This window comes from Taudactylus pleione, unplaced genomic scaffold (assembly GCF_031769625.1).
Source record: "Taudactylus pleione unplaced genomic scaffold, aTauple2 ptg000128l, whole genome shotgun sequence".
NCBI classification, from domain to species: domain Eukaryota; kingdom Metazoa; phylum Chordata; class Amphibia; order Anura; family Myobatrachidae; genus Taudactylus; species Taudactylus pleione.
This window is the reverse complement of record NW_028284530.1, coordinates 9,777,367-9,804,770: the sequence shown is the minus strand read 5'-3', so window position 1 is coordinate 9,804,770 and position 27,404 is coordinate 9,777,367. Positions and strand designations below refer to the sequence as shown.

The 27,404-nt window shown below is 40.6% G+C and overlaps 1 protein-coding gene across 1 annotated transcript in view; it reads left to right on the top strand.

The window, feature by feature from the left end:
- Positions 1-18,388, top strand: part of PTPDC1 (protein tyrosine phosphatase domain containing 1) — a 68,538-nt gene extending 50,150 nt beyond the window's left edge. Inside the window, exons 5-10 of the mRNA XM_088472770.1 lie at positions 1,172-1,290; positions 3,233-3,370; positions 4,347-5,581; positions 11,846-12,031; positions 13,411-13,521; positions 17,405-18,388. Coding sequence (XP_088328896.1) covers positions 1,172-1,290; positions 3,233-3,370; positions 4,347-5,581; positions 11,846-12,031; positions 13,411-13,521; positions 17,405-17,491 — 1,876 coding nt within the window. The 3' untranslated portion in view covers positions 17,492-18,388. The remainder of the gene's footprint in view (positions 1-1,171; positions 1,291-3,232; positions 3,371-4,346; positions 5,582-11,845; positions 12,032-13,410; positions 13,522-17,404) is intronic.
- Positions 18,389-27,404: the final 9,016 nt, after the last annotated feature.

Genomic DNA, 27,404 nt, shown 5'->3' with positions numbered 1-27,404 from the left:
CGTGGTCTTTTTCAGTTTAATTTCTACTCTTCAATCTGCCCTTTCTTTTCCTCTGCATTTGACACAAGGACATACAAGCAGCTACACCTATTTCCACCCTTCCACAGAAAAAAACAAGGGACTGAGGCCCTGATTCAGAGCCGGACGCTCTGACAGAGCGCTCGCTCTGAATCAGGGCCGGGCTATTATTTTTTTTTAGAACGGCCTCCTGGCCGCTCGCATAGCTGTGGGTGACCACCCACAGCTATAGCGAGCGGCCAGGAAGATGGTCGCAATGGTCAAGACCATCGCGACCATCGGGCTTGCGACGAGACCCTTGTGGTAGGGTCTCGTTGCTGCAAGCCCCAGAGAGATTTCGGCTCTGACAGAGCCGAAATCTCTCCCATTGACATCGCTCGTGATGTCAGTGGGGCCGCCCCCAAACGGAGGCGTTCATATGGGAACGCCTCCTTCTGGGCAGCCACCCCCCCGGCCTGCCCACCAAAGGGGGCGCGCTGTCACTCAACATTGACAGCACGCCCCCTTTGGTACGAGACCCGGAGCGACGGATTGCCCATCGCTATCCGGGTCTCGCACATGCGCACTGGCCCACCATCAACCTGGTTGCGAGCACACAGCGCCTGCGACCGGGTCAGAATCAGGCCCTGAGGACTTACAAACTTACAAACTTTTGTCTGTTTATTTACTGTCTTGCCACAAAACCACAAGAAGTCTCCATCTTAAGTGGTTATTGGGGAATAATATAAGCTATTCGAGATGTTTTGTGTATTAACCTAGGCCCACATGAAACAAATATAACTTTTTCAGACTTTAAAGAAGTTTTTCTAATAATAATACTACAGTTCTCCTTTAACATCCCCAGGCATATATTATAGTAAAACGGGCAGCTGGCGTCCTTCCAAGGCCTTTTGGGCTCTCTGTCCTCCCTGAAAGCTGAATAAACTATGTTGGGTGACCTAATTTTTTGGACTAGTGTTCGCCTATAAACATACTGTAGTTATAAAAGAAAGCTGTCTTCTCTCCATGAAAGCACATTAAATGTACGCTGTTATAGGAATACATTAAAATAATGCATTATTTCTATTATCTGACTGATTTTCCATGTATAGTGTATGGCATATATTATTTATGTAATGAAAATATATACTCTTGTTTACCTCTATTTCTGAAGCTGCAGAATAAAAACAGTAATTAACCTGCAGCGTCCCGGGGAGCACGCAAGCTGTGGGAACCCTTTAGAGCAAGAAAGTGGGTTCACGTATCTTCCAGAGGCCTTTATGGAAGCTGAAAGTAAGTCACATCCTGCTGTTTGTTCTCATTAATTATGAAAACGCATCAATTTGTGATGCTGGGCACGAGGTCGCAGTCCGTTGTGTAAGATCCGACAATCGCACTACCACGCACTGCTAGATGTAATTGGAAAGTACTGTAGGTGTCACGCTGAGCTGTCACAGATGTTCTAGAACATTTTGAAACAATATTTTTCTTGCTATTGTATTTGCAATTGCATTACTCTCATGTATCATTTATTCGTTTATTGGTAATTAACAAGTATGTACAGTACGTTTAAATTTAAACCACAGATTAGGTTGAGGCTCCATTTAGTGACATCACAAGTTTTTGCTCTATTCAGATATATCAACATGGTGTATATAGGAACAAGGTTTCTTGTGGAGGCAAATTCCGCAGGTCATTTTATTACTTTTAATTACAGAGATATCATTTAACAGTGGCCCAGGTAGTAATTACTTACTGTGGGCAAATGTGGGGCATTTTTTTGGTATTTGAGGTGCCTTTTACAGAGACGACCCATATTTTTGCCTGATTTTTTTTTTACTTTGTTTTTACATAATCATTTTTATTGAAAAGAACAGATTTTACAATAATAAAATGAGCACTAAAAAAAGGATTTGTACATTGTTTTGCTATTTTTATTTTATGTCGAAATTTTGCTTTTTGCAATTTCATGATATACTTTGAAAGTTTTAGACATAAAGGTGATGTTTAATGATCTGTTCTATTATACACTATGTAGACAAAAGTAATTGGACACTGACAGCAAATAGATCAACAAGATTTTATTGTTTATTGGCGTCAGTACTTTGTAGGTCCACCACGTGCAGTGATTACTGCAGACACCCTTCTGTCCACAAGGTCCTGGACAACAGCAGGCGGTATGTTTTGCCATTCCGCTTTAAGTACAGTGACCAACTGTGCCACTGAAGAAGGTAGAGTCGGCCTAGAAATCACCCGACGCTCCAATTCGTCCCACAGGTTCTCAGTGGAGTTAAGATCTGGATCTGGGCAGTTCATCCGGGTTACTGAATTTTCTGTATACCAGTTCAGCGTCACCTTGGAAATATGGGAGGTGGCATTGTCGTCCTGATAAAAACATTTGTTGTGTCCGTAGAACTGCAAGTGCATGTACCTCCCTACCAAGTATTCTTGTCAAAACAGCCACATTAGTGGCCATTTGGAACTCGTGAGCAATGGTATGCATTTCGCTTGCGCGGGGGTGTCCAATCACTTTTGTCTACATAGTGTATGAAAGTCCTAACTATATCCTTATATACACTCTGACCTTTTATAGTCATCAGTTTATCAGGAAGGTTATGTCCGGTATATTCACTCAGAATTATGCCATTGCCTACGTTACAATTTGGGAATAAAATCTTTATTCATGAGAATGGACCCTATCACTTCACTGTGAACCAGCGACATCACCGAGACACTCTGAGCGTTTTGAGGACGGGTTTCTAAGAGCTGTCAATGGTTTCTATGAACTGATTTGCCACAAAATGGCTGCCTTACCATCTCTCTTCTGTCTAATTTACATAGTGGAGCCACTGACACGCAGAAAAAAAATGAAGTGATATTTGATACAAATAGCTAGCATGAAATATGTTATTTCACAGTCGCAACTGAATATGTATAAAGCTGCTTCCTGTTAATATAATTTATTTCCCTGGTGACACCTTTTACACCTTCTGTGCGACAGGATTACTTTTATCAATAGATCCATACAGCTGCTTACAATCATGAAGCCCCTCTGTTCTATGTGGTTTCTTTGTCATAGATGGTGTCATATTCTTAACTGCTAATTAATGTGACAGCAGGCTTCATGCTAAACTGAAATAGATTGTGCAGACTCTGCAAAACGGCCCCAGTGCGCATTGTGTTTGTGACTTCATCTCCACACTGAGGTCACCTGTTTCTATGTTTCCCCTTTTAGTATACTTTTATAATTTTGGATGGAAAGATTATGGCGTAGCTTCTCTGACGACAATTCTCGACATGGTTAAAGTTATGTCTTTTGCCTTACAAGAGGGGAAAGTAGCTGTTCACTGCCATGCAGGGCTCGGGCGGACAGGTAACCTAACAATGTCTTATTTCATAGTCCTCTGGCTGAGAGTTACTAAACAGATTATTGTATTGCTGACCAATCAGATCCGCGACCTACATAGACACACAAGAAACAATCACATTGAAGCAATGGCTCCCGCGACTGAATAGCTAAAACAGTTTCTCTGGGCCTGACTTAGCACGCATATAGCCACATTGCATGCCTGAAAATAGATTCATATCTCCGTCTGTATTCAGGGTCAGCCATATCTAGACGGCCACACTGCACCTGTATGTTCACTTGTGGTAGCAGTCGTCATTATCTGCACACATTTGCACAAGTCCTATCCCTGGAGCAAAAGGTCCGTCTGAAATCAGCCGGATCTCTGTACCTGTTCTCCTATACATATCCTGCAATCCTGTCTCCACACCCACAACACACTTAGGGGGTATATTTACTAAAGTGCTTGTTTTTAGAAGTTTAGATGTTGCCTTTTTCATTCCTTATCTTAAAGCTGCAGTAACCAATGTCATTTATTTTTTTAAACTACAAGAATGCCTAATTCACCGCCTTCATTTTCATGTGATAGGAATGGCATTCTGGAGGGCCGTGGGCAAAGAAAACGGGGGGAGGGTCAAGTCACAATAGCTCTAAATGAAATACTTCCATTCCCAGAGTCATGCTATTTGGTGATGTAGTCATCATGTCGACAATCACAATTTCGACAGTCAAAAGGTTGACACCAAAATGTCGACATGGTTAAAATATCAACCTCTGTTAAATGATGACAATCAAAATGTCAAAAATAGACCTTTTAGGGTTAGACTTAAAATTGGGTGTTGATATTATGCAAGTCGATGTGGTTGTCGAAACATTCTGAACATGTCGACACGGTCAACATTTTGTACCTGTCGGCATTATGGTGTCTTCATAATGACTGTCGACAAAACCTTTACATTATGTGCGTAGATGTAATATTTATGTGTCCTTGTTTATTTTTCAGGTGTTTTAATTGCATGCTACTTAATATATGCCACACGAATGACGGCAGATCAAGCTATTCTGTTTGTTCGAGCGAAGCGTCACAATGCAATCCAGACCCGGGTCCAACTCTTGTGTATCCGAGAATTCACCCAGTTCCTGACCCCATTGCACAATGTCTTCTCCTGCTGCGACCCAAAAGCTCATGCAGTCACTTTATCACAGTACTTGATTCGACAACAGCACTTACTTCACGGATATGAAGCTCGTCATCTTAAATACGTGCCAAAAATTGTCCACTTAGTTTGTAAATTGTTAATAGATTTGGTTGAAAACAGGCAGGTGGCAGAGGAGGAGATGCTGGACATCCCAGATCTCTCTGCTGAAATCGAGAAGACGGTGTCTCAGCTTTCCACTGAGCAGCTTGATAAAGTGTTGGGCAGTCACATTGGAACGGAGGATCAGTTACCCCGTTTAGTCACCACAGCTGCTTGTTACATAGTTCACGACTCAGTATTATCCAGTGAACAGGAGTTCGACCCTTTGTGGAAGAGGAGAAACGTGGAATGTCTGCAGCCTTTGTCCCATCTTAAGAAGCGTTTAAGCTACAGTGACTCTGATCTGAAAAAGGCAGAAATTCTTCTAGAGCAAGGTGAAACGCCATGGACAGAACCCGCACATATGTCGTTCTTAAACAAACTAAATGAGCATATGAGAGTGGCACACTGTTTTGTCTCTGGAAATGATGAAGTTGCTCAGCATGTTCCCACGCCAAATTTAAAGGAGCCTTGTGTGCAAACTGCATTTTCTTTCTGGAGTCAAAGTAGATTTGGTAGCATCGAAGCACCCCGAGACAGTTCTCCACTCTTCCATAGGAGAAAGTTCCCCAGAGAGATACAGCGAAGCCGCACTTTTTCTTTAGGATACAATTCACCATTAAACAGTGGCCAAACATCCTTAGCCGACTCCGATTTCTTAATGCCAAACATCACTTCTCAGGACACTGCCCACTGTTGTCCCACTGGCAACAACAAACTACTGGAGGATGAAAACACCTCTGGTCTTCAGGAAACTGACAGCTCTACTCCAAAAGGGATTTTTTATATTGGATGTAATGAGGCAGCAGACATCGTCCCACATACGGTTCTTCAATCTGAGTTAAACCTCAGTGCTAGGAGATTGCTGGCAGCAAAAGCTCTGGCAGATCTGAATTGTGATGGTGCTGAAGAGATTGCACAAAAAGTCAGCATTTGGCAGGTAAATACGCTTAAAGTGAATGTAATCTCTAATTAAATCAAAAGTAACAAAAGATCCAAACCTTTCCCTTTGATGATCATAACACTGAGGTTTTCAGATTTTTCTCCAATTCCTATCAGTCTAGTAAAAGATTTTACCTCACTGTTGGATCCTACAGAAAAAAGGGATCCAGTCAAGATGCTGGCGGACGGGATGCCGGACGTTAGGATACCGATGCCGGAATGCCGACATCTGTCAGAATGACGATGCCGGCAACTCAAAGGGATCAAGATACCGACGTTGGCATCCCGACCGCCAACATCCCGTAGGTAATTATGCAGGTTAGGCCAGGGATGGGGTTGTTAGTTTTAGGGACCTGCCAGGGTGGGTTAGAGTTAGGTACCGACCGGGGAGGGTTAGGCTGCGGGAGTTAGGATTATGCACCACCGGGGGGAGGTTAGGCACCACCTGGGGAGGATTAGGTTTAGGATGCGGGAAAAGGGGGTTAGATTTAGGCACCACAGGGGAGAGGTTAGGGACCACTGGGGGGAGGTTAGGGTTAGGCACCACTGGGGGGAGGTTAGGGTTAGGAACCACGGGGATGGTTAGGGGGGGAGAAGGGGAGGGTTAGGTTACTTACTAGCCCTTGTCGGGATCTTCACCATCGTGATGCTGCTGTCGTTCTTCTGATAGTCGGCAAGCCGTATGCCGGTATATCATACCGATTCCCAGAAAAGAATAGTAGTCAGTAGAGAATGTATGGAATTCTGGGTTGTCTTTCTCTACTGTTAGGAGCATCAGTGTGCCCAACTTAAATCATTCTGCTATTTTGAGTCGTATTTCCTTTAGGGGGCAATTCAATTCAGAACATGTTGATGTTCCCCACTGCGCATGCGCACGACGGAGGGAGCTCCGTCGTGCGCATGCGCGAGACCCGGCGAGCGACGGGCTTCCCATCGCTCCGGGTCTCGCACCAAAGGGGGCGTGCTGTCGATGTTGATTGACAGCACGCCCCCTTTGGTGGGCGTGCCTGCCAGACGGAGGCGTTCCCATGGGAACGCCTACCGTCTGAAGTCGGCCCCACTGACATCACTAGTGATGTCAGTGGGAGTTATTTTGGCTCTGATAGAGCCAAAATCACTACAGAGCTTGTGGCTGGGAAACCCGACCGCAGGGTTTCCCTCGCAAGTCCGATGGTCAAGACCATCGCGACCATCTTTTGGACGCTCGTATATGCTGTGGGTGGTGACCCACAGCTATACAAGCGTCCAGGAGGACGCTCCATTTTAATGGAGGAGGGCCCTGATTCAGAGCGAGCGCTCTGGTCAGAGCGTCCGGCTCTGAATCAGGCCCAATGTTTGCGATGTTCTGTGGGAATGGTCCTAATGTACGTCGCTATGTTGGACTACCGTTAATAGCGGTGATATGAGCAGCCACCAATTTAGGCCCAACATCACTGCATTTGTTATATGCTCCAAAGTCTTAAAAGAGAACAGATAGCAAAACAATACTATTGTAAAAAGTAACGATGCATTACAGTATACTAAAGGATTGTGTGGATCATGGGCGTAACTACCATAGGTGCAAGGGGTGCAGCTGCTATGGGGCACAGAGAGGGGCCCATCTTCCTTGTCAAAGTTACATATACATTTTTCACCATTGATTGGTACATGGGGCCCTTATAAATGTTGGCTATGGTGCCTTCAAATACCTAGTTATGCCCCTAATGTGGATCTAATAAAAAATAGACATAGTGGACATGTAGTATTTTTTCCAAAGTCCTCAATTACTCAAATCTTTCTGAACGTGTGATTCTGAGCATGATAGTAGCTAGAGGTTATAGAAGTGGATACATTCTTTCCAGATATTCAAATGTATACAAGTTCCTTTCCCCATGGTTGATCAATTATGTATTTTTATGTGCTTCCAACCCGTACTCACTATGTAGCTGAATGCACCACATTAGACCACAGGTGCTTGAAAAGTGTCTTTATTCGTGAGCCATTAAATAGGTTCCAGGTCAGTAGTGGTAATAGAAGAGAAAGGAGTTTATGATGCATTACTGTGTGTATTTAGATAAATCATGTCTTGCTACTAATGTACATTGTTTTAAAAATTATATTATTGAATTACTATGCTAATCAAATTTTATTAAATGTATCATAATTTACTTTCAATATTATTTGAGTGACAAATATTAGTTTACTGTTTCCTAACTACCCCATAGAGATAATTAGAAATCTTTACCAGTGCTGTTGTTACATTTGGGGTTGCAGTCACTTTCAGCAGCAGATATACAGTATATATATATAATATCTCCATATCCGGCACTCCAGATAATGAAAAATCCTGCAGGGGTGCCCTCACAGAAGGGTAAATAGAAAATTGAAGGTGCAGCACTCCCCTCAAAATAAACCACACAGAGACCAATGGAACAGTGGAACGTTTCAGTGCTTTTAGTACTATCCTCAACCATATGGTTGAAGATAGTACTAAAAGTACTGAAACGTTCCACTGATCCATTGGTCTCTGTGTGGTTTATTTTGAGGGGAGTGCTACACCTTCAATTTTATATATATGTATCTAAATTGCAAAAACCGGCACTCACGGGTTGCTGATGCCCGACTTAACTGGCTCAGGTGCCTTCATCCAAGGTGATTCAAACCTTCCAATAAAGTACTCAACATCAAGCAGCACTCTGAGACTTGTAATGAAGGTAAAGCCAATATGTCTTTATTTCTATGGCGTTTCGGGGGAATACCCCGTCTTCAGGACAGACAAAATGAAAGACAACGGACTTAAATACTTACATGTCCAAAAGGTCTCCATTCTCACCTCCGGACCAGCAGCCGCCCATGTCACAAACTCCTCCTTCCGGTAGCGCTACTCCGCGTCATCGGAAGTGACGTGATTACGGATCAGGTGCCGGTCCGGCCCTGTGGAATACTGATCAAATGTTATCAGAAAAAAACTAAATAACTACAGAACAGTGAAAAAACAATGTGATAAAATTATTCAAAAAAAATATAATGAAGTGCAAAAATATAATAAAAAGACGGCTAAATGACAAAAAAATATGTATAATTAATTTAATATAAGGCAATCTTCAGTAAAAATGTGGCCAAACTAATGTTATATTAAAACACTAATGTGAGTGTATAAAAATCATATAGTAAATGCAGAAAAATCAAAACACAGTGAATATATCATGTTCTACCTATACTTCTACAAAAAGAAAAAAAATGGAAAATATCCAGTATAAACGTGTGAAAAAACCCCGAAACGCCGTAGAAATAAAGACATATCGTCTTTACCTTCATTACAAGTCTCAGAGTGCCGCTGGATGTTGAGTAATATATATATATATATATATATATATATATAACCAATTCCCTGTTGCCAATGGATTCACACAGTATCCAAAATAATGGATGCACTCACCAGATTTGAAGTAGAAAAGATATTCCTTTATTACAGCATTGAAAGACGTTTTGATCCTCAAGATGACAAAGATCAATGTGGATACTATATATATATATCTAAATATACATATATATTTTAGAGATGTGCTGGTTCGGATTTACTTGGTTCTTTTCGCCACATTAGCTGGTTCAGATTTATCATATTGGTTATGCGACTCTCACGTGTTTTGGATAGCCAATAAGATAAATCTTAACTTGTGGTAATGTGGCGAAAAGAACCAAGTAAATCCGAACCCGCAAATCTATAATATATATATATATATATATATATATATATGTGTGTGTGTGTGTGTGTGTGTGTGTGTGCGGTCCGTATTTCTGAATTTAGGGATTCCGAGTAGAACCAGGTCAAGGTACGGAACTGATTCACTTTTGTGAGCTGGTTTGAACTGAGTCCGGGTTCGGATCTGTTGCCGGTTTGGAACTCGGATTTAAAAACTGAACTCGGGCTTTGTATTTGGACATTTTAGATGGTTTTATCGATTTTTATTGATTTTTTAATCTATTTTTATCAAAATCCAATACCAAAACATGTGAGGGTGGTTTTTTAAAACCAAAACCTGAAGATAAATCCAGATCCAAAACACGGGGTCCGCAAACATCTCTAATATACATATATATATATGTATACAGTGCCTTGCAAAAGTATTCACACTCCCTGGCTTTTTACATTTTTTGTTACATTACAACCTGTAATTTATTTTATTTCTTTTTTTAATCTGAATTTTATGTGATGGATCTGCACAAAATAGTCTGATTTGGTGAAGTGAAATGAGAAAAATATATATAAAAAATAATCTTTCTAAATAAAATTCTGAAAATTGGCATGTGCATATGTAATCACCCCCTTTGCTATGAAGCCCCTCAAAAGTTCTGCCTACAGAAGTCAAATACTTAGTGAAATGAAGTCCACCTGTGTGAAATCTAATTGTCACATGATCTGTCAGTATAATCACACCTTTTCTGAGGCTGCAACACCACTAAGCAAGAGGCATCACACCATGAAGACCAAGGAGCTCTCCAAACAAGTCAGGGACAAAGTTGTTGAGAAGTATAATTCTGGGTTGGATTATAAAAAAAAATATCCAAATCTTTGATGATCGCCCAGAGTACCATCAAATCCATCATCATCAAATGGCAAGAACATGGTACCACAACAAACCTGCTAAGAGAGGGCCGCCCACCAAAATTCACAGACCGGGCAAGGAGGGCATTAATCAGAGAGGCAGCACAGAGATCAAAGGTAACCCTGAAGGAGCTGCAGAGTTCCACAGCAGAGACTGGTGTATCTGTGCATGTGACCACAATAAGCCGTACACTCCATAGAGCTGGGCTTTATGGAAGAGTGGCTAGAAAAAAGCCATTACTAAGTGATAAAAATAAGAAGATACGATTTGAGTTTGTCAAAAGGAATGTGGGCGACTCCCCAAATGTATATGGAGGTGCTCTGGTCAAATGAGCCTAAAATTTAACTATTCGGCCACCAAGGAAAACGCTATGTCTGGCGCAAACCCAACACATCCCATCACCCCAAGAACACCATCCCCACAGTGAAACATGGTGGTGGTGGCAGCATCATGCTGTGGGGATGTTTTTCAGCAGCAGGGACTGGGGAACTGATTTGAGCCGAGGGAAAGATGGATGGTCCTAAATACAGGGATATTCTTGAGCAAAACCTGTTTCAGTCTGCCTGTGATTTGAGACTGGAACGGAGGTACACCTTCCAGCAGGACAATGACCCGAAGCATACTGCTAAAGCAACAATCCAGTGGTATAAAGGGAAACATTTAAATGTGTTGGAATGGCCTAGTCAAAGCCTTGATCTCAATCCAAATGGGAATCTGTGGTCAGACTTGAAGAATGCTCTTCACAAGCGGAAACCATCCAACATGAAGGAGCTGGAACAGTTTTGCCTTGAGGAATGGGCAAAAATTCCAGGGGCAAAATGTGGCAAGCTCACAGAGACTTATCCAAAGCAACTTGCAGCGGTAATTGCCGCAAAAGGTAGCTCGACAAAGTCCTGACTTTAGGGGGTTGAATAGTTTTGCACGCTGAAGTTTTCTGTTATGTTGTCCTAAATGTTGTTTGATTCACGATATAAAAAAAAAAAAACACAACTGCACAGTTGTAGGCACCTTCACACAATCCATTTTAATTCCAGGTTGTGAGGCAACAAAACATGAAAAATGCAGAGGGTGTGAATACTTTTGCAAGGTACTGTACATAGTGAGGGCATCATTTGTGACGTTTTATACTTGTGCAAAGTGTACTAAGTGGACAAGTGTACAATTACTCCATGGTACCTTGTAACTTATTCAGAGTTAATGAAATTGCAAAATGCAACTGGAGGAAACATTTGAATTGCACAACCTTTTCTGACTTAGTCGCAGATGCGAAACGTTACCAACGCTGCATAGGTAGTAAATGCACCTCTCTTCCCATGGAAGTAACAGGAGCAAATATGCCTTGAATTTGCTATAGTAGGTGCAGCATGACTTTAGCGTTGCTGGTAAAGGAAACCTTGCCAGGTCTGTGATGAAACACGCTAGGTATACCAGTATCAAACGGAATTATCTGTGTATATCCTCAGTACTGGTGTGCCCTTAGACCTCTAGTAGGTTTGGATTTAATTACCTAGACGGCCGGCATACATTCTGGCTGGTGCCAATGGTCCGATTGCCGTAACTTTTTTTCCCGACTGCCGAGATGGTCACTACAACGCTATTTAGATTCCATTATTATCATTACTACTATCAATGCAAAAAAGGATTGATTGTATCTTCCCATACGCCCATTACATTAGAAAGAACTGAACTCTCGAGAAGCGGCGTGGGATCGGATCTGCACAGAGAGAAACCCTTACATCTTGAGCAATTTACTGTGGTCCTGGCTTGAACAGCTAAAAGAACCCGTTATTACAAAAGAGGATATCCATTTGCTAGCAAGTTACAGCTGTGATCTGGAGAACGCCCTCTACCTGCTACAAAAGGCAAGTACAGTGAGCTTTACTTGTGTGCTAGTGTGACTTGCATGTGGTTTTGAACAGGTAGAATAACAGTGAAAGTGAAATTCACCAAGAATCAAATGGGAAAAAAAATAAACTTTTTGTAAAAAGGATTATAAGGGTAATATCACACTTGTTTCTACAGAAAAATTAATTATTGTAAACTTACATTTTACAATTATAGCCTTTATTCTACTTCCTCCTTTGGTGCCAGTTAAATGAGGGAAGGATCCGTCTTTTCCTTTATCCCTACAGTTGTACTAAAATAAGAAAAGAAATTCGGTTGCAGAATTTGTTGTCACATAAAAACTAGACCATCATAGTTTTTTCTCCAGCCTTTTGTGGTAAAGGCTGCATGTCTATTGGATATACAGTTTATAGTGTGGAGCCAGTGAATCTGTAACTCTCCTCACTCTGAGGAGAATTACAGAGAATGCAACCAATCAATTCATTCGGAACTAGTGACATCACTGCTGAAAGAGCCATGAAGTACATAATGTGTTCTGAAATTCGTATGCAGGTTTGCAATGAAAGCCTGCGAGGGTCACTCCCAGTTTGTGGGCTGCCATTTAAGCCTCAGTGGTTTATTTACTAAGCAGTGATAAGGCGGGTATCCACTACAAGATCTGAAAATGACTGCACGATTACAATGTCGAGCAGACGTTCAGTGCAGGGTCATCAGTCATCTCGAAAAAAGCTGAACCTGACGATATCGTCAGGTTCACCAGCATGTTTGAAAGATGATAGTTGTCTAAACGACCAGCGGGCACGCGCATCACTGGTCATTTTAGACGCTTTTTCAAACGATTGTACGATCGAATGATCCTTATCGGTCAACTTAATCATCTAGTGGATACCCACCTTTAGGAGACAGTGACAAGTGATAAGAAAGTGATAAGGTGCCAGCCATTCAGCTCCCAACTGTCATCTCACAGGCTGTGTTTGAAAAATGACAGTTGGGAGCTGATTGGCTGGCACCTTATCACATTCTCATCACTTTTCACTCTGTCTCCTAACACTGCTTAGTACATAGACCCCATAGTACCTTACCGTCTGGAATACAGCTCATGCGGTTTATCACGTTAATGTCTGTTAACGTGTGGAAACGCACACAAGTGTTTGTGACACACAATGCTATCTGTAACTTGGGTGTGAGTTTTATTTCATGAACTGTTTCACCTACATGACATATTGTTGCACTAATATCCATTTATCAATCCTTTTTGTTTGTTATACATAGTATTAGCATTGTCACTGGGTGAATACTAGTATTTTAGTACTTAAAAACTTGACAAAGTCTTTTTGTGAGCATGCTAATTGAAATGTTACTTTACAAGTTCTCATATTTTGGCATTTAATGGTAGGGTCAGCATCAGACCGTCCTGTGCATATTACAGTGTGTGGGTAACCTGCGACTGATCTCCCCTGACGTAGAGGATGCTATTCTGGCACGGATGATTACAGCTTTTACAATGGTAGGTGCTGTAGTGTGTTCATTTATACTCAGACTAGGGGGCAAGAGTCCTTTATATATTCTCATTGTGACATATAAAGAAGCAATAAGTGAAACAATTTATAAACCTCAGAGTTTCCAAATTATGTTTCATTTTCTTTCACTTGAAATAGATACATACTGTACATAGCTGCAAAAAAGTTAAATATAATTATCATTTGGAGAGGACAATAGACAGCAACTATGCTTTAAATGTTTAGAATAATCCATCATTACGATACTCAACAGGCGATAGTAACTTTAGCACAGGGATGGGGAACCTCAGGCCCGGGGACCGTATAAGGCCCTCTCAATCATTTGGTTTGGCCCTCAGAGCTTTTTCCTGCTAGCCTCATCTGGATAGCAGGGTGTCTATAATGGCACCCTGTGGCCAGAATCTATGCAGCAGTGCTGCCTGGAGCGTCCTTAGGACGCTTCATACGGTCACACCGCTGCTCTTACAGCTCCCTGATTGCTGTAATCACTGGCGATTGTGGCCCCGTCCCAGTGTGACATCACACGGAGGGGGCGTGGCCTGCACCACGCCCGCGAATAATGTTAAATATATAAAAAATGGCCCTCGTCAGAAAAAAGGTTCCCCACCCCTGCTTTAGCAGGTTCATGGGAAATGTGTTCCGTCATTCAGCAAGTTCCTATTCAAACTAAATTGTGATCTCCAGATCAGTTTTCTTTCATGATCAATTGGATCAAAGTCATAAGTCATGTGACAAGTGGGCGGGGCCTACTATCTTAGTAGACACATATGAAAGACACATCAGGGCTCATGTAATTTTTAAAGCTGCAATCATTTTAAAGGCAAAACCAGCTTGGTTTTGCCTTTAAAATGATTGCCGCTTTAAAAATATGGGAACACTCGCATGTATTCCCGCAGCGGCACAAGCTCACACCCCATTAAATAAGCCCCAACAGGTGAATGATAAAGGTACTTTTTGCCTTTGTGCCATATTACACGCCATTATTATGGCGGTGATGGATTTTTTCAGGCAAACACTGCGGGACATAAGTTGAACAGTTTTCCCAATTACACCTGGTCTATTATGCTTTAATTCTGCTAATGGAAGGATTAAATCTTTTATCTGTTTGTACTACATTTGTTTGTTGTCATAAAGCAAATTCAATGAAACTCAAGAAATTGAAAGAATTATAATAGATGGTGGTGGTTGAACATGTGGGTCCTCAGGTCCAAAGGGCTTTAAGTAGTTAATACAATTAAAATTGACCCAATATGTAATTGCTCCTGTGTTGTGACTTTACATGCAGAGCACTTATAATTTAGTTTGCCCTCTCTGCTATATAAAGTAGTTAGTCATGTGTCTTACAGCAGTAGAGAACTGCTGGGCCACCATCGACCCGGTTGCGAGCGCTCAGCGCTTGCGACCGGGTCTGAATCAGGCCCTCAGTCAATATAAAAATTTGTAAAGAATTAGTGAATGAGTCAACAAATGTTCTCCAGATATGAAAAGCTGGCAGAGACTCCCTCAGACACTCACCCAAACAGACTGACAGCTGTATTTGCAACTAACGGCGCTTCTGCTAAGCAGTAAAAATAGAGGGGTGAGATTTATTTTAACTGGATTTGGTGTTTAAAGTAATGGAAAACTCTTCCTGTGTCTCATAATCTCTTCAAACTGTCCAAAAAAAATTATAATAGGAACTTATAAAGCATATATGTAAGTTGTATAGAATAAGCCCATACAAAACAATCTGATCATGTCAGTCATGTTACCCGTAAAGGCAATCACTGACTACTTGATGGTAATCAGTGATTGCCTTTAACAGACAATGAATGGTCTCCTGACATCATCACATATAATATTGATGTAACAGTGTTGCTTTGTACATTAAAACAGTATATAGTTTAAGCGAAAACATAATATCGATGTCAGCCACGAACAAATTGCACTTCTAGGCCCGTAAAGTGTGAAATTAAATACTTTACAATGAACTTTAACTATTTTGTTGTGTGATTATTTGCCTTTCAATGTTGTAGTTATTATTTCCATAGGCCAAAAATGTACAAAGTATGAATTATTCTTTTACATTTCATGGTGGAAACGATGAGCACAGTTTGCGAGTATGTCAGGCTGCTGGCTCAGTACACAGACCACACACAGAATGGTCTCAGCAGGAGTAAAATTCTGACATTGCTCTCAGTTACAGCTTATTATACAACTCCAGCCTCGGGCCACAGGCAGATAAACAAAACTGGTGCATTGTTTTTAGAGGGGAACCAATGCAAGTCGGTAAGCACACGCACAGGTACACATAACTGCCAGGAAACAGTTGGGTAAATGAGGGATACAAAAGTATATTATAAGTAGGTGCATACACATACTTCTTGAGTTAATAAGCAATTGACCTCCCATCATGTTTAGGATTGGAAAGGCTTCCCAATATTTTGTCTACTATGGATAGAAGACGAAACATCAGTGACTTTAAAAGAAGTATGTTCGTTGAGGCACTTTTTGTAGGACCTGCATTAGCAAAGACTGCTCAAACTGCTAGTGATAGTGATTGTGATACTGGCTGTGAAGTCTTAAGGAAAGACATTAAATGGGTACAATAAAGACAGGTGGCACTCACCTGATGAATACACGTTGGTCTGACATGTAAAGTTAGAGCTGTGCTCTGAATCAGTGACTTCAGACATCAATTTAGGGGCTAAGCAAACAGTATCCAGATAGAAACTGTTGAGGCTGCACTGCCACCCTCTTACACCCCCCTCCCCCCCACCAGTCAGACACCCCATGTCAAAAAATGGGTGTGGGATGCTGCAGGATCACTCACAAGCTATAATCATGAGGGTATGCTGGGACTTGTAGTTTCACAATAGCTGGAGAGCCACAGGGTGGACAGGCCTGAGCTACATTATTGAAAGGCTGTTTCTGTCTCACCCTTTGGATCTGGTAACCAGCCCAGAACAGTGTATATTACATTATTGTAAATATCAGTGACAGTGGAATGTTTTATAGAAATCCACCTACACATTTACAAAGTATGGAGAGGCTACACTCATTGTTTAGTCTGTTCTAAGAATAAATTTAGATACTTATAGTAAATTTTAAAATGTTTTAGTCTGTGCATATTTATCAATTATGTTTAATTAAACTTTCTATTTGGGACTTGTGCAAACTGTGCTGTAAGTGGAAAACTCAGAGGCAGTTATATTTCTGTTTCATATTGAGATAATAAATAAAGGAAGTCTTTTCACTGGTCACAAATGTATATTGGATTAATATTATGACATCTTTCTATAATTAGTATTACTATTATTAACTTTTATTTATATACAGTAGTGCCAGCAAACAGGGCTTCATATTCACAAACAGACAAATAGATAAGAGGGTGCTTGCAATGGTGCATACACACGGTCAGATTTTTCCTTCAGATCTGAACGATAACGATTTAAAAATCGTTCAGTCGTTCATATCTGAAGGAAAATCTGACATATCTGACATGCCTGAACGATGGACGATGAACGATGCGCGTTCCCGTTTGTCAGATAACGATATCTGACATCTGATGGGTTTGCAGTCAGACTTGGACGATTCCATTCATTTTAATGCAGTCAAAAATCGTTCAATCGTTCAAAACTTTGGTAAAATTGTTCAATTGTTCATCTGACAAATCTGACCGTGTGTATGCTCCAACAGTCTATTGGGACTCTTTACATTGTACTGATATGTTCAGACAAACCAGACAGGGCACCTTGAAGCAGTGAATTATATTAGCGTTTTGAGCATAATATAATGATTAGTCCACCAAGCCTACTAGTCATTCTCACTCCATTGTAAAAAAAATTGTTGTTACTCCTAACTATACTGTAACATCTGCTTGTTTTGTAGGTTAAACAAGATTCAGAGGACAGTCCTATGATTTACAGTACTCTGAAACCAATCTTTCAACATGTCTTAATGGACATCAGGAAATAGACCGAGAAACTGGGGCAGCTCTGAAGTTCACAAGCTTGGCCTTGATATGTTGAAATTTGTGTATACTGTCTCAGCATCGTGTGTGTTTCTTGTGAGGTTTGTGTTTACACATTTGCTGCACAAAGGGCTCAAACTACAGAGAATGTAGAAAACGCTATGTGACTTGATGTTCTATGAGCTATTTTAAAATGAACCTTTCTTTTCTGATAAGCTTTGTTCATTGTGTTTTACATGTCGAGAGGCCAGTTGATTATTGTTAGCTAATAGTTTGAGTTACAGTATATTTATTGTATTTATTACATTATGAATTGGGCATACTGTTACCACTTAGGAGGACCTGCCCAGGGAATGCACTGTGAAACGTTGATTGTCTTTAATATATGAGCCTCTGTCTGCGGCAGAGGTATGACGGTTTTTGAAGAGAACTACTGCACGATACATAGAGCCATATATTTGTAAAGCTTTCTAGATGACTGAGGTGTAATACTTAATTCATATAGGGGGCTCAACTGAAGCAATGTCAGGGAAGGGTGGAACATTTCTTTAAAAAAACAAAACAATTAAAGGGAGTTTTTAAAAAAAATCTATACTCACTCTGGCCTTATATTGTTACCACTTTTTAATGTTTGGATACCAGCTTTTTGCTTATTTACTGTCACTTAACTGATTACACTGATATGTATCATTTCCTTCTATTCCCTTATTGACCTGAACTCCTGGTTCAGTGAATTACTGTAATTTATGGTTACGTTCCAACGCTTTACAATGGTCAATAAGTGATTGGTTTTGGATGCTGTGACGTGAATTAGGACAGCGATTTGGGGGAGGGAATTTTGGACGACAAGCTATTTAACATTAGCTAAGACTATAATTACCTAGCTATTTCAATATTTATGTATTTATATCTAACTAGTCAACATGTTTTTATTTTTGTATGTGCTGTTTGTCAGGCTACTTCTACTGCATTAATTATTGTGAATAAGGTCAAAATTGGGTTTGTTACACCTAGAATAATAGAAGGAAATACTAGTCTCAAACACTAAGCTTACTTTTCAACATTTTATCATTTACCTTCTTTTCTTCATGCACAGGAACATCTCGGCAAAGTGGACACAAGTGCATTGTGTCACGATAGTAAAAGCTACATACACACTTTGCCTAGAGATGGTTTGTTAACTGTAGCATTTCTAGAACTCAAGGCATAGTTTAATATTGTACTACTTGTTTATGTTTGTGTGATGTATTCCTTTTCTGATTCCATTTCTATGTTTCAGATATTGCTTAGAAAGCAAAATTACACTTGCAGTAGCAGGAACACTGTTTCATGCTATAGCCAAAAAAGGGTAATAGTTTAGAGGTTAATTACATTAACGAAGAATATTGCTTAGCTATGGCCAAGTGTTCCGCCCAGTCTGGCAGCCTACTGATGCTTTCTATACACCTGCCGAGAGGGCTTATTGTCATAAAAGCAGTGTGTTCGACCATACACTGGGCGCACACAGAAAGTCACCTTGTGTTGTATTGGTGATTCCAACTGGAAGTTCACCTACAGTATATGCGCGAAAAGGCAGATAAATCTGCTCACTGTGCCGCACCAAAGTTCAACCTCCTACCATTTAACAACCCTTTGTCTTAATTGAACGTTACACATTTTCTTCTAAAATACTGCTTGCTCTAACCCTATTTAAAGCTTAAATTTATCATAGGAGTAATAGAACATTAAGACTTTTATTCCGTAACATTTTCTCGAGTAGAGAGCTTTTTTATTACATTGCTCGGAGTTATCTCTGAGCCAGTGCAAAATGGAAGTACTTTGTGGAGTGAAAAATGCCCCTCTGCACGGCTTTAAATATGTGCCCTATCCACATCTTTCTCACAAGCTATGGGTTTGGCAGAAATGAAGGTGCAAGGCAGCACGAGACCAAAGATGATTTTGTGCTGCGTCTTTGCTTTGCTCCTTGTTATTGATCTTCCTTGGCGTAAAGAGCGAGGAGAGCATCACCAGACTGGGGTACACATTGGGTTATAATGCTGAGATAATATTGTGTGACTTATATTTAACTTACATTTAAAGTTTGGGTGAGGTAATCAATTACCTTCATGCAGATGTGTCCACATACATCTTACTTCCAGCCCTTCTAGTCGTATGATGCCGTGGCGTGACTCGATAGCGCAGAGCGTATTTTCATGCAACGTTTCACCTTCAAATGCATCTTATTCGCAAAGTGATGCAAAGTGGACACACAAGCAGCTTCTGCTGATTAAAATCATATGCGGCATGCCTATATTATGTGTGTGACTGCGGCTCTACCTAATGCCAAATGCTACGTTACAGTGTCACAGCTGCACACAGAATATAGGCACATTTGAATGTAACAAGTTGCACGAAAAGACGCTTGGCGCTCACGTGTTATGTTTAACATGACTTTTAGCGCACGGAGGTATGTTGTTTGTGGACACATCTGTACATACTACTAGTTTTGCCATTCACACATTTCATATGCTGTGTTTTGATTATTGTCTGGGCATTTTGGTCAGTACATTTGTGGGTATGGTCTATCTGTATAATATAGTACTTTACCTGTAGGATGTACATTTATGAAACAAGGACTTAGCTTTGTACCAACTGTTATAAACTCTCACAAATTAGCAATATAACCTGCATATTCAATATGGCCATTTCATCACTCTCTCTCCTTCCATGTGTTGATCAAAGACAAAAAACATCCATTTATTTGCTACTAAACATAGACCTTGATATTACAAATACAATTAGCAGGACATCTAAAATTGCACTCCTTAGTAAGAGGTCCATAATTTGTATGAGAAGTCTGGTCACTGGTATAGAAACAGCACAATTATAGGCAGGCTGCAAAGCACAGAGTTTAGACACGTAGGGTAAAATTTACTAAGCGGCGGTTTTTCTATTCTATTCTAAACCCCGGGGGGTTTGGTGGCGGTCTTGCAGCGGTTTTGGCCTTAGTAAATCTGCAGATAGCAAAACCGCCGCCAAACCGCAGTCAAAACACATTTTAGGATAGAATAGAACAGAGCTGTCATTTAGAGACCGCTGCAAAACCGCCACCAAACCCCTGCGGTTTAGAACAGAATTGAACCCGCCACCAAACCGCCGGGGTTTAGAATAGAATAGAACCCGCCGCTTAGTAAATTTTGCCCGTATTATCCTAAGCAAAGCAACTAATTGTCATAGGTCTGGTAATAGTAAATGGTTTAAGTTTTTGTTGTTCTGATTCAAATCACATGACCAAATGTCAGTGGTCCCCAAGTACTTCATAAGTACCATAGAGACGATGGTGCAATGGACTGACATTGGTTTCCTGTACCCATAGTAACATCATATATTGTCTTTGTACTTTTTTTTTTTTTTAATGAACGCTGGCCCTGTTCCTTATTCACAGAATAGAGGAAGTGCTGCTGCTGAGATTACAAATGTTGTTGATCATTGCGCCTTTGGTCTGACACATTAGAATGTTGTTCAGTCATCTTCTTGCTACCCTGTCTCAGGAGGGACCTTATATACAACTGTCCTTCAACACCCTTGTGCATCATGACTTACAGGGATGTAGACAGTAAATTACAATACTTTAACGTTGACATTTACAAATCACTGTGACTCAAAACAAAAACTAATTCAAAACTTGGATGCAATGTGCCTTTAATGCTTTTTTATTTTAAATGATTTATAAATTAGTATAAGACAAATTACATTTGTAGCAGCAAGATACACAAATGGTCTGGTAACTAACGCAAGAGTAACCCACTCTCCTGCATTCACACCAACTTCCACAGTGATATGGATATGATAATGCCATTCACGGTTACTTGCGTCATTATAGCCCCAAATTGTGACATTTTGCAGTGGGGACAGGGCTGTAATGGCGTGAATTGTCTTTTCATGACCTCCACACCTGCCCCACTTGTATGGACTGAACCAATATTTATTATAATATAGCCTATAAATTCACCGGAAACTAGAAAAGTGTTAGGCTGCCTTCACTCTGATGAAGGCTAATGCTAACTCCAGCCCAAACAGACATGGAAATTCTATGCTTTTTAGATTGCACCTTGGAACACTTGTTAATACGTATATGTTATATTTTCTAAAGGAATTTTTGAAACCCATGAATGAGCAGCCTTTTTACTCCCATGTGCAATCTTCCAAACAGCTCATCAAATCATCTCTAATGCTAATAGCTGTAGGTGATGAAGGACTGAAACTTGAATGTTAAACCCTAGCCTTTCTACAGACTAGGGGGCCTATTTATTAAGCAGTGTTAGGAGACAGAGTGAAAAGTGATAAGGTGCCAGCCAATCAGCTCCTAACTGCCATCTCACAGGCTGTGTTTGAAAAATGTCAGTTGGGAGCTGATTGTTTGGCACCTTATCACTTTCTTATCACTTTTCACTCTGTCTCCTAACACTGCTTAGTAAATAGACCTCTAGATCTTCATTAACCATTGAACAATGTTGAAAATGCAGAGAGTTTCCCTGGCACTAACACACTGACTACATGAGAGGTTCCTCATATTTAAGTAAATGTTCTCTTTAACAGTTTATTATATATCTTTTTAATATCTTGATGATAGTAGTCATCTTATTCAGTGTTATGTCAGTTCCAGTCATCAGGGACACATTTTCCAGGCAGTATCACAGGAGAAATAATTAGCACCGCTTGCTGATTAATATACCTGTGTTCCTGGTAGGAAGTGTGGAAAACAATTTGCAAGTAGCAGGCCCGGAGGACCAAGATGACAATACTGTATAGTCAGCAGATAACTTTTATTGGTTCTACAATGATTTAAATTGTATTTTTCACATACTATAGAGTGAATTAGGGTTTAGCATACCTCCCAATTTGTGGATCGAAAGAGGCAAAGCATGCACAAAATTGAGTGGGAATGTAATGTTTAGTACTGTAAAGACCAACTATCAGGTTTCTGTTAAAAACAATTGATTTTTCCAAGCTGAATGTATGTAACATGACAGTTAGGAGCTGATTGGTTGGTTGTTTATCACTCTCCACTTTATCACTTTCTAGAGCTTAGTACATCTGCCCTATGAGTGTAGTTTTCAACCTCCTTTGGTTCATCTGACAGTAACTGAAAATCATAGTGCAGGTAGCATGGGGTATAAACACCCACCCTCCATGATTATACAGATAACATAAAGCATTTATATTCTGCCCTAGACACATATGCCTAGTCTGACAGTGTTACATGCAGTTCACACTACTCCAGCTATACTAAATTTACTCAGAAATAAAGGAAGGATCTGTGAAGCTCTTTGGCAGAGGTACCTACTGTAGGCTATGCTAGTGTCACCCAGGCATATTAGAACATAATGCTTCTTTAGCTAAATTAAATGTGCTGCACAGCATTTTGAAGAGCTCTTGGTGACTCTTAGCAGTGAACGGGACATGTGGATTCCCTGCGACAAGGAAAGTGCTTCAGCTGCTAAAACCATACTTGCTGACTTTCCCATAATGTCTCTCAGATCAACTATAGAGTCTGACAAAGACCTTAATTCCAGGCTAGTCAGATAAGCTCCTCCCACTGCAGCATGATGATGTCATTTGTATCTTAACGCCATAAAGGACATGGCAATATGACACAAGTTACATTATTAATTCCCGCCATCCCTCAACTTCATGGAGCCAACCTGTGCATCTCGTGGGGACGGGAAGCTCCAAAGTCAGCAAATATGACTAAAACACTCCGAAGCATGGGGATATCTATAAGGGTGCAGGGTGTGCGTCGCACACAGGCCCCTGGGTCTAGGGAAGCACAAACTGCACTCCCTGCACTCATAGACTATACTTACTTGTCCATCGAGAGCCACAGAAATCACTGGGAAAATGGCGTTTGAGCCGATTTCCCAGAGATCTGTGTATGCGTAGTACAGAAATCACCGGGAAACTGGCGCTTGTACAGTGGCGGAGTCTCTTTTGAACTGCCTCTGCCTGAAAGCACTTCCGCTGAGACAGGAAACAATTCATTCACCGTTGTGTATCATTATGGGAACGTCACAATACCACACTTCTCACTGGAAGGCCTTACATTTCTGGCTTCTGAGTGGGACATTCAGTCTAGCAATTGTGGTGGATGACAGGCAGCAGGCTGGCCACAGACCATTCCCATGTCGTCTTATGTTTAAGTGTAACTAAACCTTAAACAAATATATTGAATATTGTCCCCTAGGGTGAACTCTATTCCCTTACCTTTTCTTAGATGTTAGGTTAGCTCTGACTAATTCATAAAATCATTCCTAAACTGCACATGACTGACCTGTATCAATAAATAAATAGCATCTCTGTATGCAAAAGCAGACTTTAAAATAATTAAATAAAATATTTTATTTACTTCCATTAGTCAAACTTGTACTGATTATTTGATTGGTAGCGTCTTCATGTTACTAATTCTGAAAGTGTTTCAGTGCAAGCTCGGTTAAGTACACTTGGCCCTATTTATAAAGGATACAGTACGACCAAGTACTTATTTTTGCTATTGTTATGCATATTTTTTTATATTATCTTTAACTAGATACCTTTGTTAATTAAGACTGTCAGAGGTAAATTATTATTTTTTTGCAGCTACTTGTGCACCAGTTTTCATAAATGTCTCCTTGCAGAACTAATAACAAAACAGTACATTAAAGTATTTTTAGATTTACACTGATTCTATAGTCCCTCGATTTGCAGATTGAAACTCTTCTTTGTTATAGGGGCTGTTAATCTGAGAGAATAAAGAAAACCATGTGAATATATAGATGCTACTGACTGGTTATTTTTTAAGTCATATTTATTAATGTGAAAATAGAAAACACAGCAGACAAATCAACTGAAATATCAACAAAAGCAGTTGCCATTTGTCCCTAAAGGTGCGTACACACTAGCGATCAGGAAAGACAGTACCATTACGACATCGTAATCGTACCATCGTTCCTGATCCCCTGTAGTGTCTGCACTGAACGATCAGTCGTTCAGTGCAGGCACTGTCCATCATTCCTGAACATGCCAATCTGTCGTTATCGGCAGATTGTGCTGCATGTTCAGGCGATGGACCATGTCGGAAACGACCAGCGGGAGTGCGCATCACTGGTCGTTTCTGACATAATAGTGCATGATTTGTGCACGATTACTGAGCGATTGCACGATTACGATGTCGTAATCGTGCAGTCGCTCAGTAATATCGCCCAGTGTGTACGCACCTTAATTCCAGTGCCTGTCCTAGGATTTAAATATTTGTCATCGGTATTTTTCAATACAGAGTATCAGCACCGTGCAAATCTTATTCTGTATACTGAATGCAATTTTCCATTGTTATTGTCTGGACTTTAAGAATTAACATTTATCGATGAAGTATTGAAAATCCAAATGTTCTATTCTAAACTAGCTTTCAAAACATTGTTTGGATTGACTGGATTTGTGGCAGTGGCAGATCCAAGAGGAGGGGCAGTGATGGTAAAGTGGTATAACCCCCCAACCCCACCTAAGGCTGTGGCTGCAAATAATAAAGTGTCTAGCAGAGAGAGGAACCTACCCAGCCATTCTGACTGTTTTTAAACCTATTGGGTGGCTAAGGAATATTCTCTGCCAGCTTCTCAGGAGCAGCGATATAGTGTGACTGGAATAGCCCACTGATTGGTTAATGGCATTGGTCAGAATGCAGGAGCAGGTGGGTCTATGCTAAATCACCCAACTCCCCGGCTCCTCTGGACCTGCCATTGAATTGTGGTACTCCCACATCTGCCTAGATCGTACCGCACCTGCCAATAGTCCCCTATAAAATTTTGGCCAAAATAAACCACACCTATTTTAATAAGAGACCAAGCCACTAGTCACCGAAAATCAGGACAGTCTTGTGAAAATGGGGACTATCTCCTTTTAAATTGAATAGTTAGATAGAAACCGCAAAATACACATCTATGCTCCTAAAAGGACAGGCAAGTCAGTACCTTTGGATGCAGGATATTCATACAAATATGGTAGTCTGAAATTACCTCTGTTACAGGGGGTTGGGTACGTGATCCCGGTGGTTAGAATCCCGGTGGTCAAAATACCGCCCGCAGAATCCTGACGGTGGAAATCCCAATGCATGCAGATAAGTATTTTAACCCTTCCCCTAACCCACCCTACCCGCAGCCTAACCCTAACTTTCCCCTTCAGCAATCTAATTGTGTGTCCTTTCCCCCTTTCAGCCTAACTCTAACCGTTCCCTCCCGCAGCCTAACCCTAATACTCTATGTTGGGTTATCTGTCAGGATTCTTGCACCCGTCAGGATTCTATCTGTCAGCATTGTGTGCGCCGGAATGATGAGTACCTCCCGTTACGGGTCATCTTTTATTTAGTACAGGCTATTCAATACAGGTATCAACAAATTTCCCCTCTCACCTTCGGTAAGTGTTATAGACAGCATAGCATCCTAGGCAGCTCTCTGTCCTCCTCCTACCAAATGCATCTCAGTGTAGAGTACCCACTATCTGCAGATAGGTGGTGGATTATTAACATGCCTTCCCTGGGTGACAGATTTTCTTAGAGGTCATAAGGTGGCTATGCAGCCTGTACTGAACTAAACAGGAATTGTTCTGAAACTTTTACTTGTCAAATGTTTACCTTCTATTTAAGTATGGGGCCAAATGATGTATACGTTTTACTGTGTATATACACTTTGTATACGTGTGTCTTGTGTCATTTTCACAAAAAAGATTTTATTTATCATAGCCATGAAAATTAGGATTTATTGGCTAGCGCTAGGAAGTAAACTATATTTATATTGTTAATAGAATTATTTATAGACAAAGAATAGTCATCGAGAAAATGTTACGTTAAACTATATAAGACTATTTATTTTTGCTGGGTTTGTAAAGGTATGAAATCCAGTTGTACGTGAAGTTTGTCATTTAGTTATCTATTCATCTTTCTATTGATCTTACTTATTTGAAGTTTCAAAAATAAAAGTTTTTACTCCTAAAGTTGTTGTCACTTTATTTTCACATGTCAAAAAGAAAAGCTACGCCCCTATTGGGCTCTTCTGAGAGAATGACTTTGTCATTGGCCATCTAGTTTATTTCTTAATCTTTCTACTGATCTGTTATTTAAAAATGTCATAAATTAAAGCTTTTTACTCCTCTTAGTATTGATGTCAGTTTATTTTTTTACATAAAAAGAAAATATACACCACACAGGGCTGATCTTTATTTAAAGGCTCAATCCAATTGTTTGAGAAGGGTGCGATGTGCATCTCGCGGCCCGCTCCAAGCCCAAATTTGCATACATTTGCTCGGAGCCCTATGGGGCTGCGAGCACTTTTATGCAAATTCATGCTGCCGTAAAGTGCAGCCATTGCCGGTCGTGATAACTCGCACACACAAGATCATTGTGTCTAATTGAATCGTGCCCTGTCAATAGCATCTCTGTAAAGAGTAATTGAGGACAGTTATGTAAGCTGGTTCAAACAATGAGTTGTCGCTCTAGCTACCATCAGATGTTCACATTTTCCTAGTGCAGTTTAGGAGATTAAAATAATATTGACCAATTTATTTATTTTTGGTCTGCATAATTGTAACTGTTAATGAGCGTGACCATCATATGCAGTACCTTTTGAATAATGCATCTCCCAGACATATATCTAAAGGGGCATATACAATTGCGGGCGTGAAAATTAAAAAACCCGTAGCTCAGGTTTTTCCCGCAGTAGCTGAGTTTTGCTATTCAATTAGATGACTGAAAATGGTCTTTTTTCTCGCACCTATAGAGCAAGTCTGATTTTTCAAAAAATCGTTAATTTTAGGAAAAATCTGCGAGACCTGCTCTGGGATCCCGAAGGCACCCCAGCCCCTCTCCCCCCCCCCCCGAGGACTAATTAAGCAATTGGAAGTTTCCAATTAGCTCAT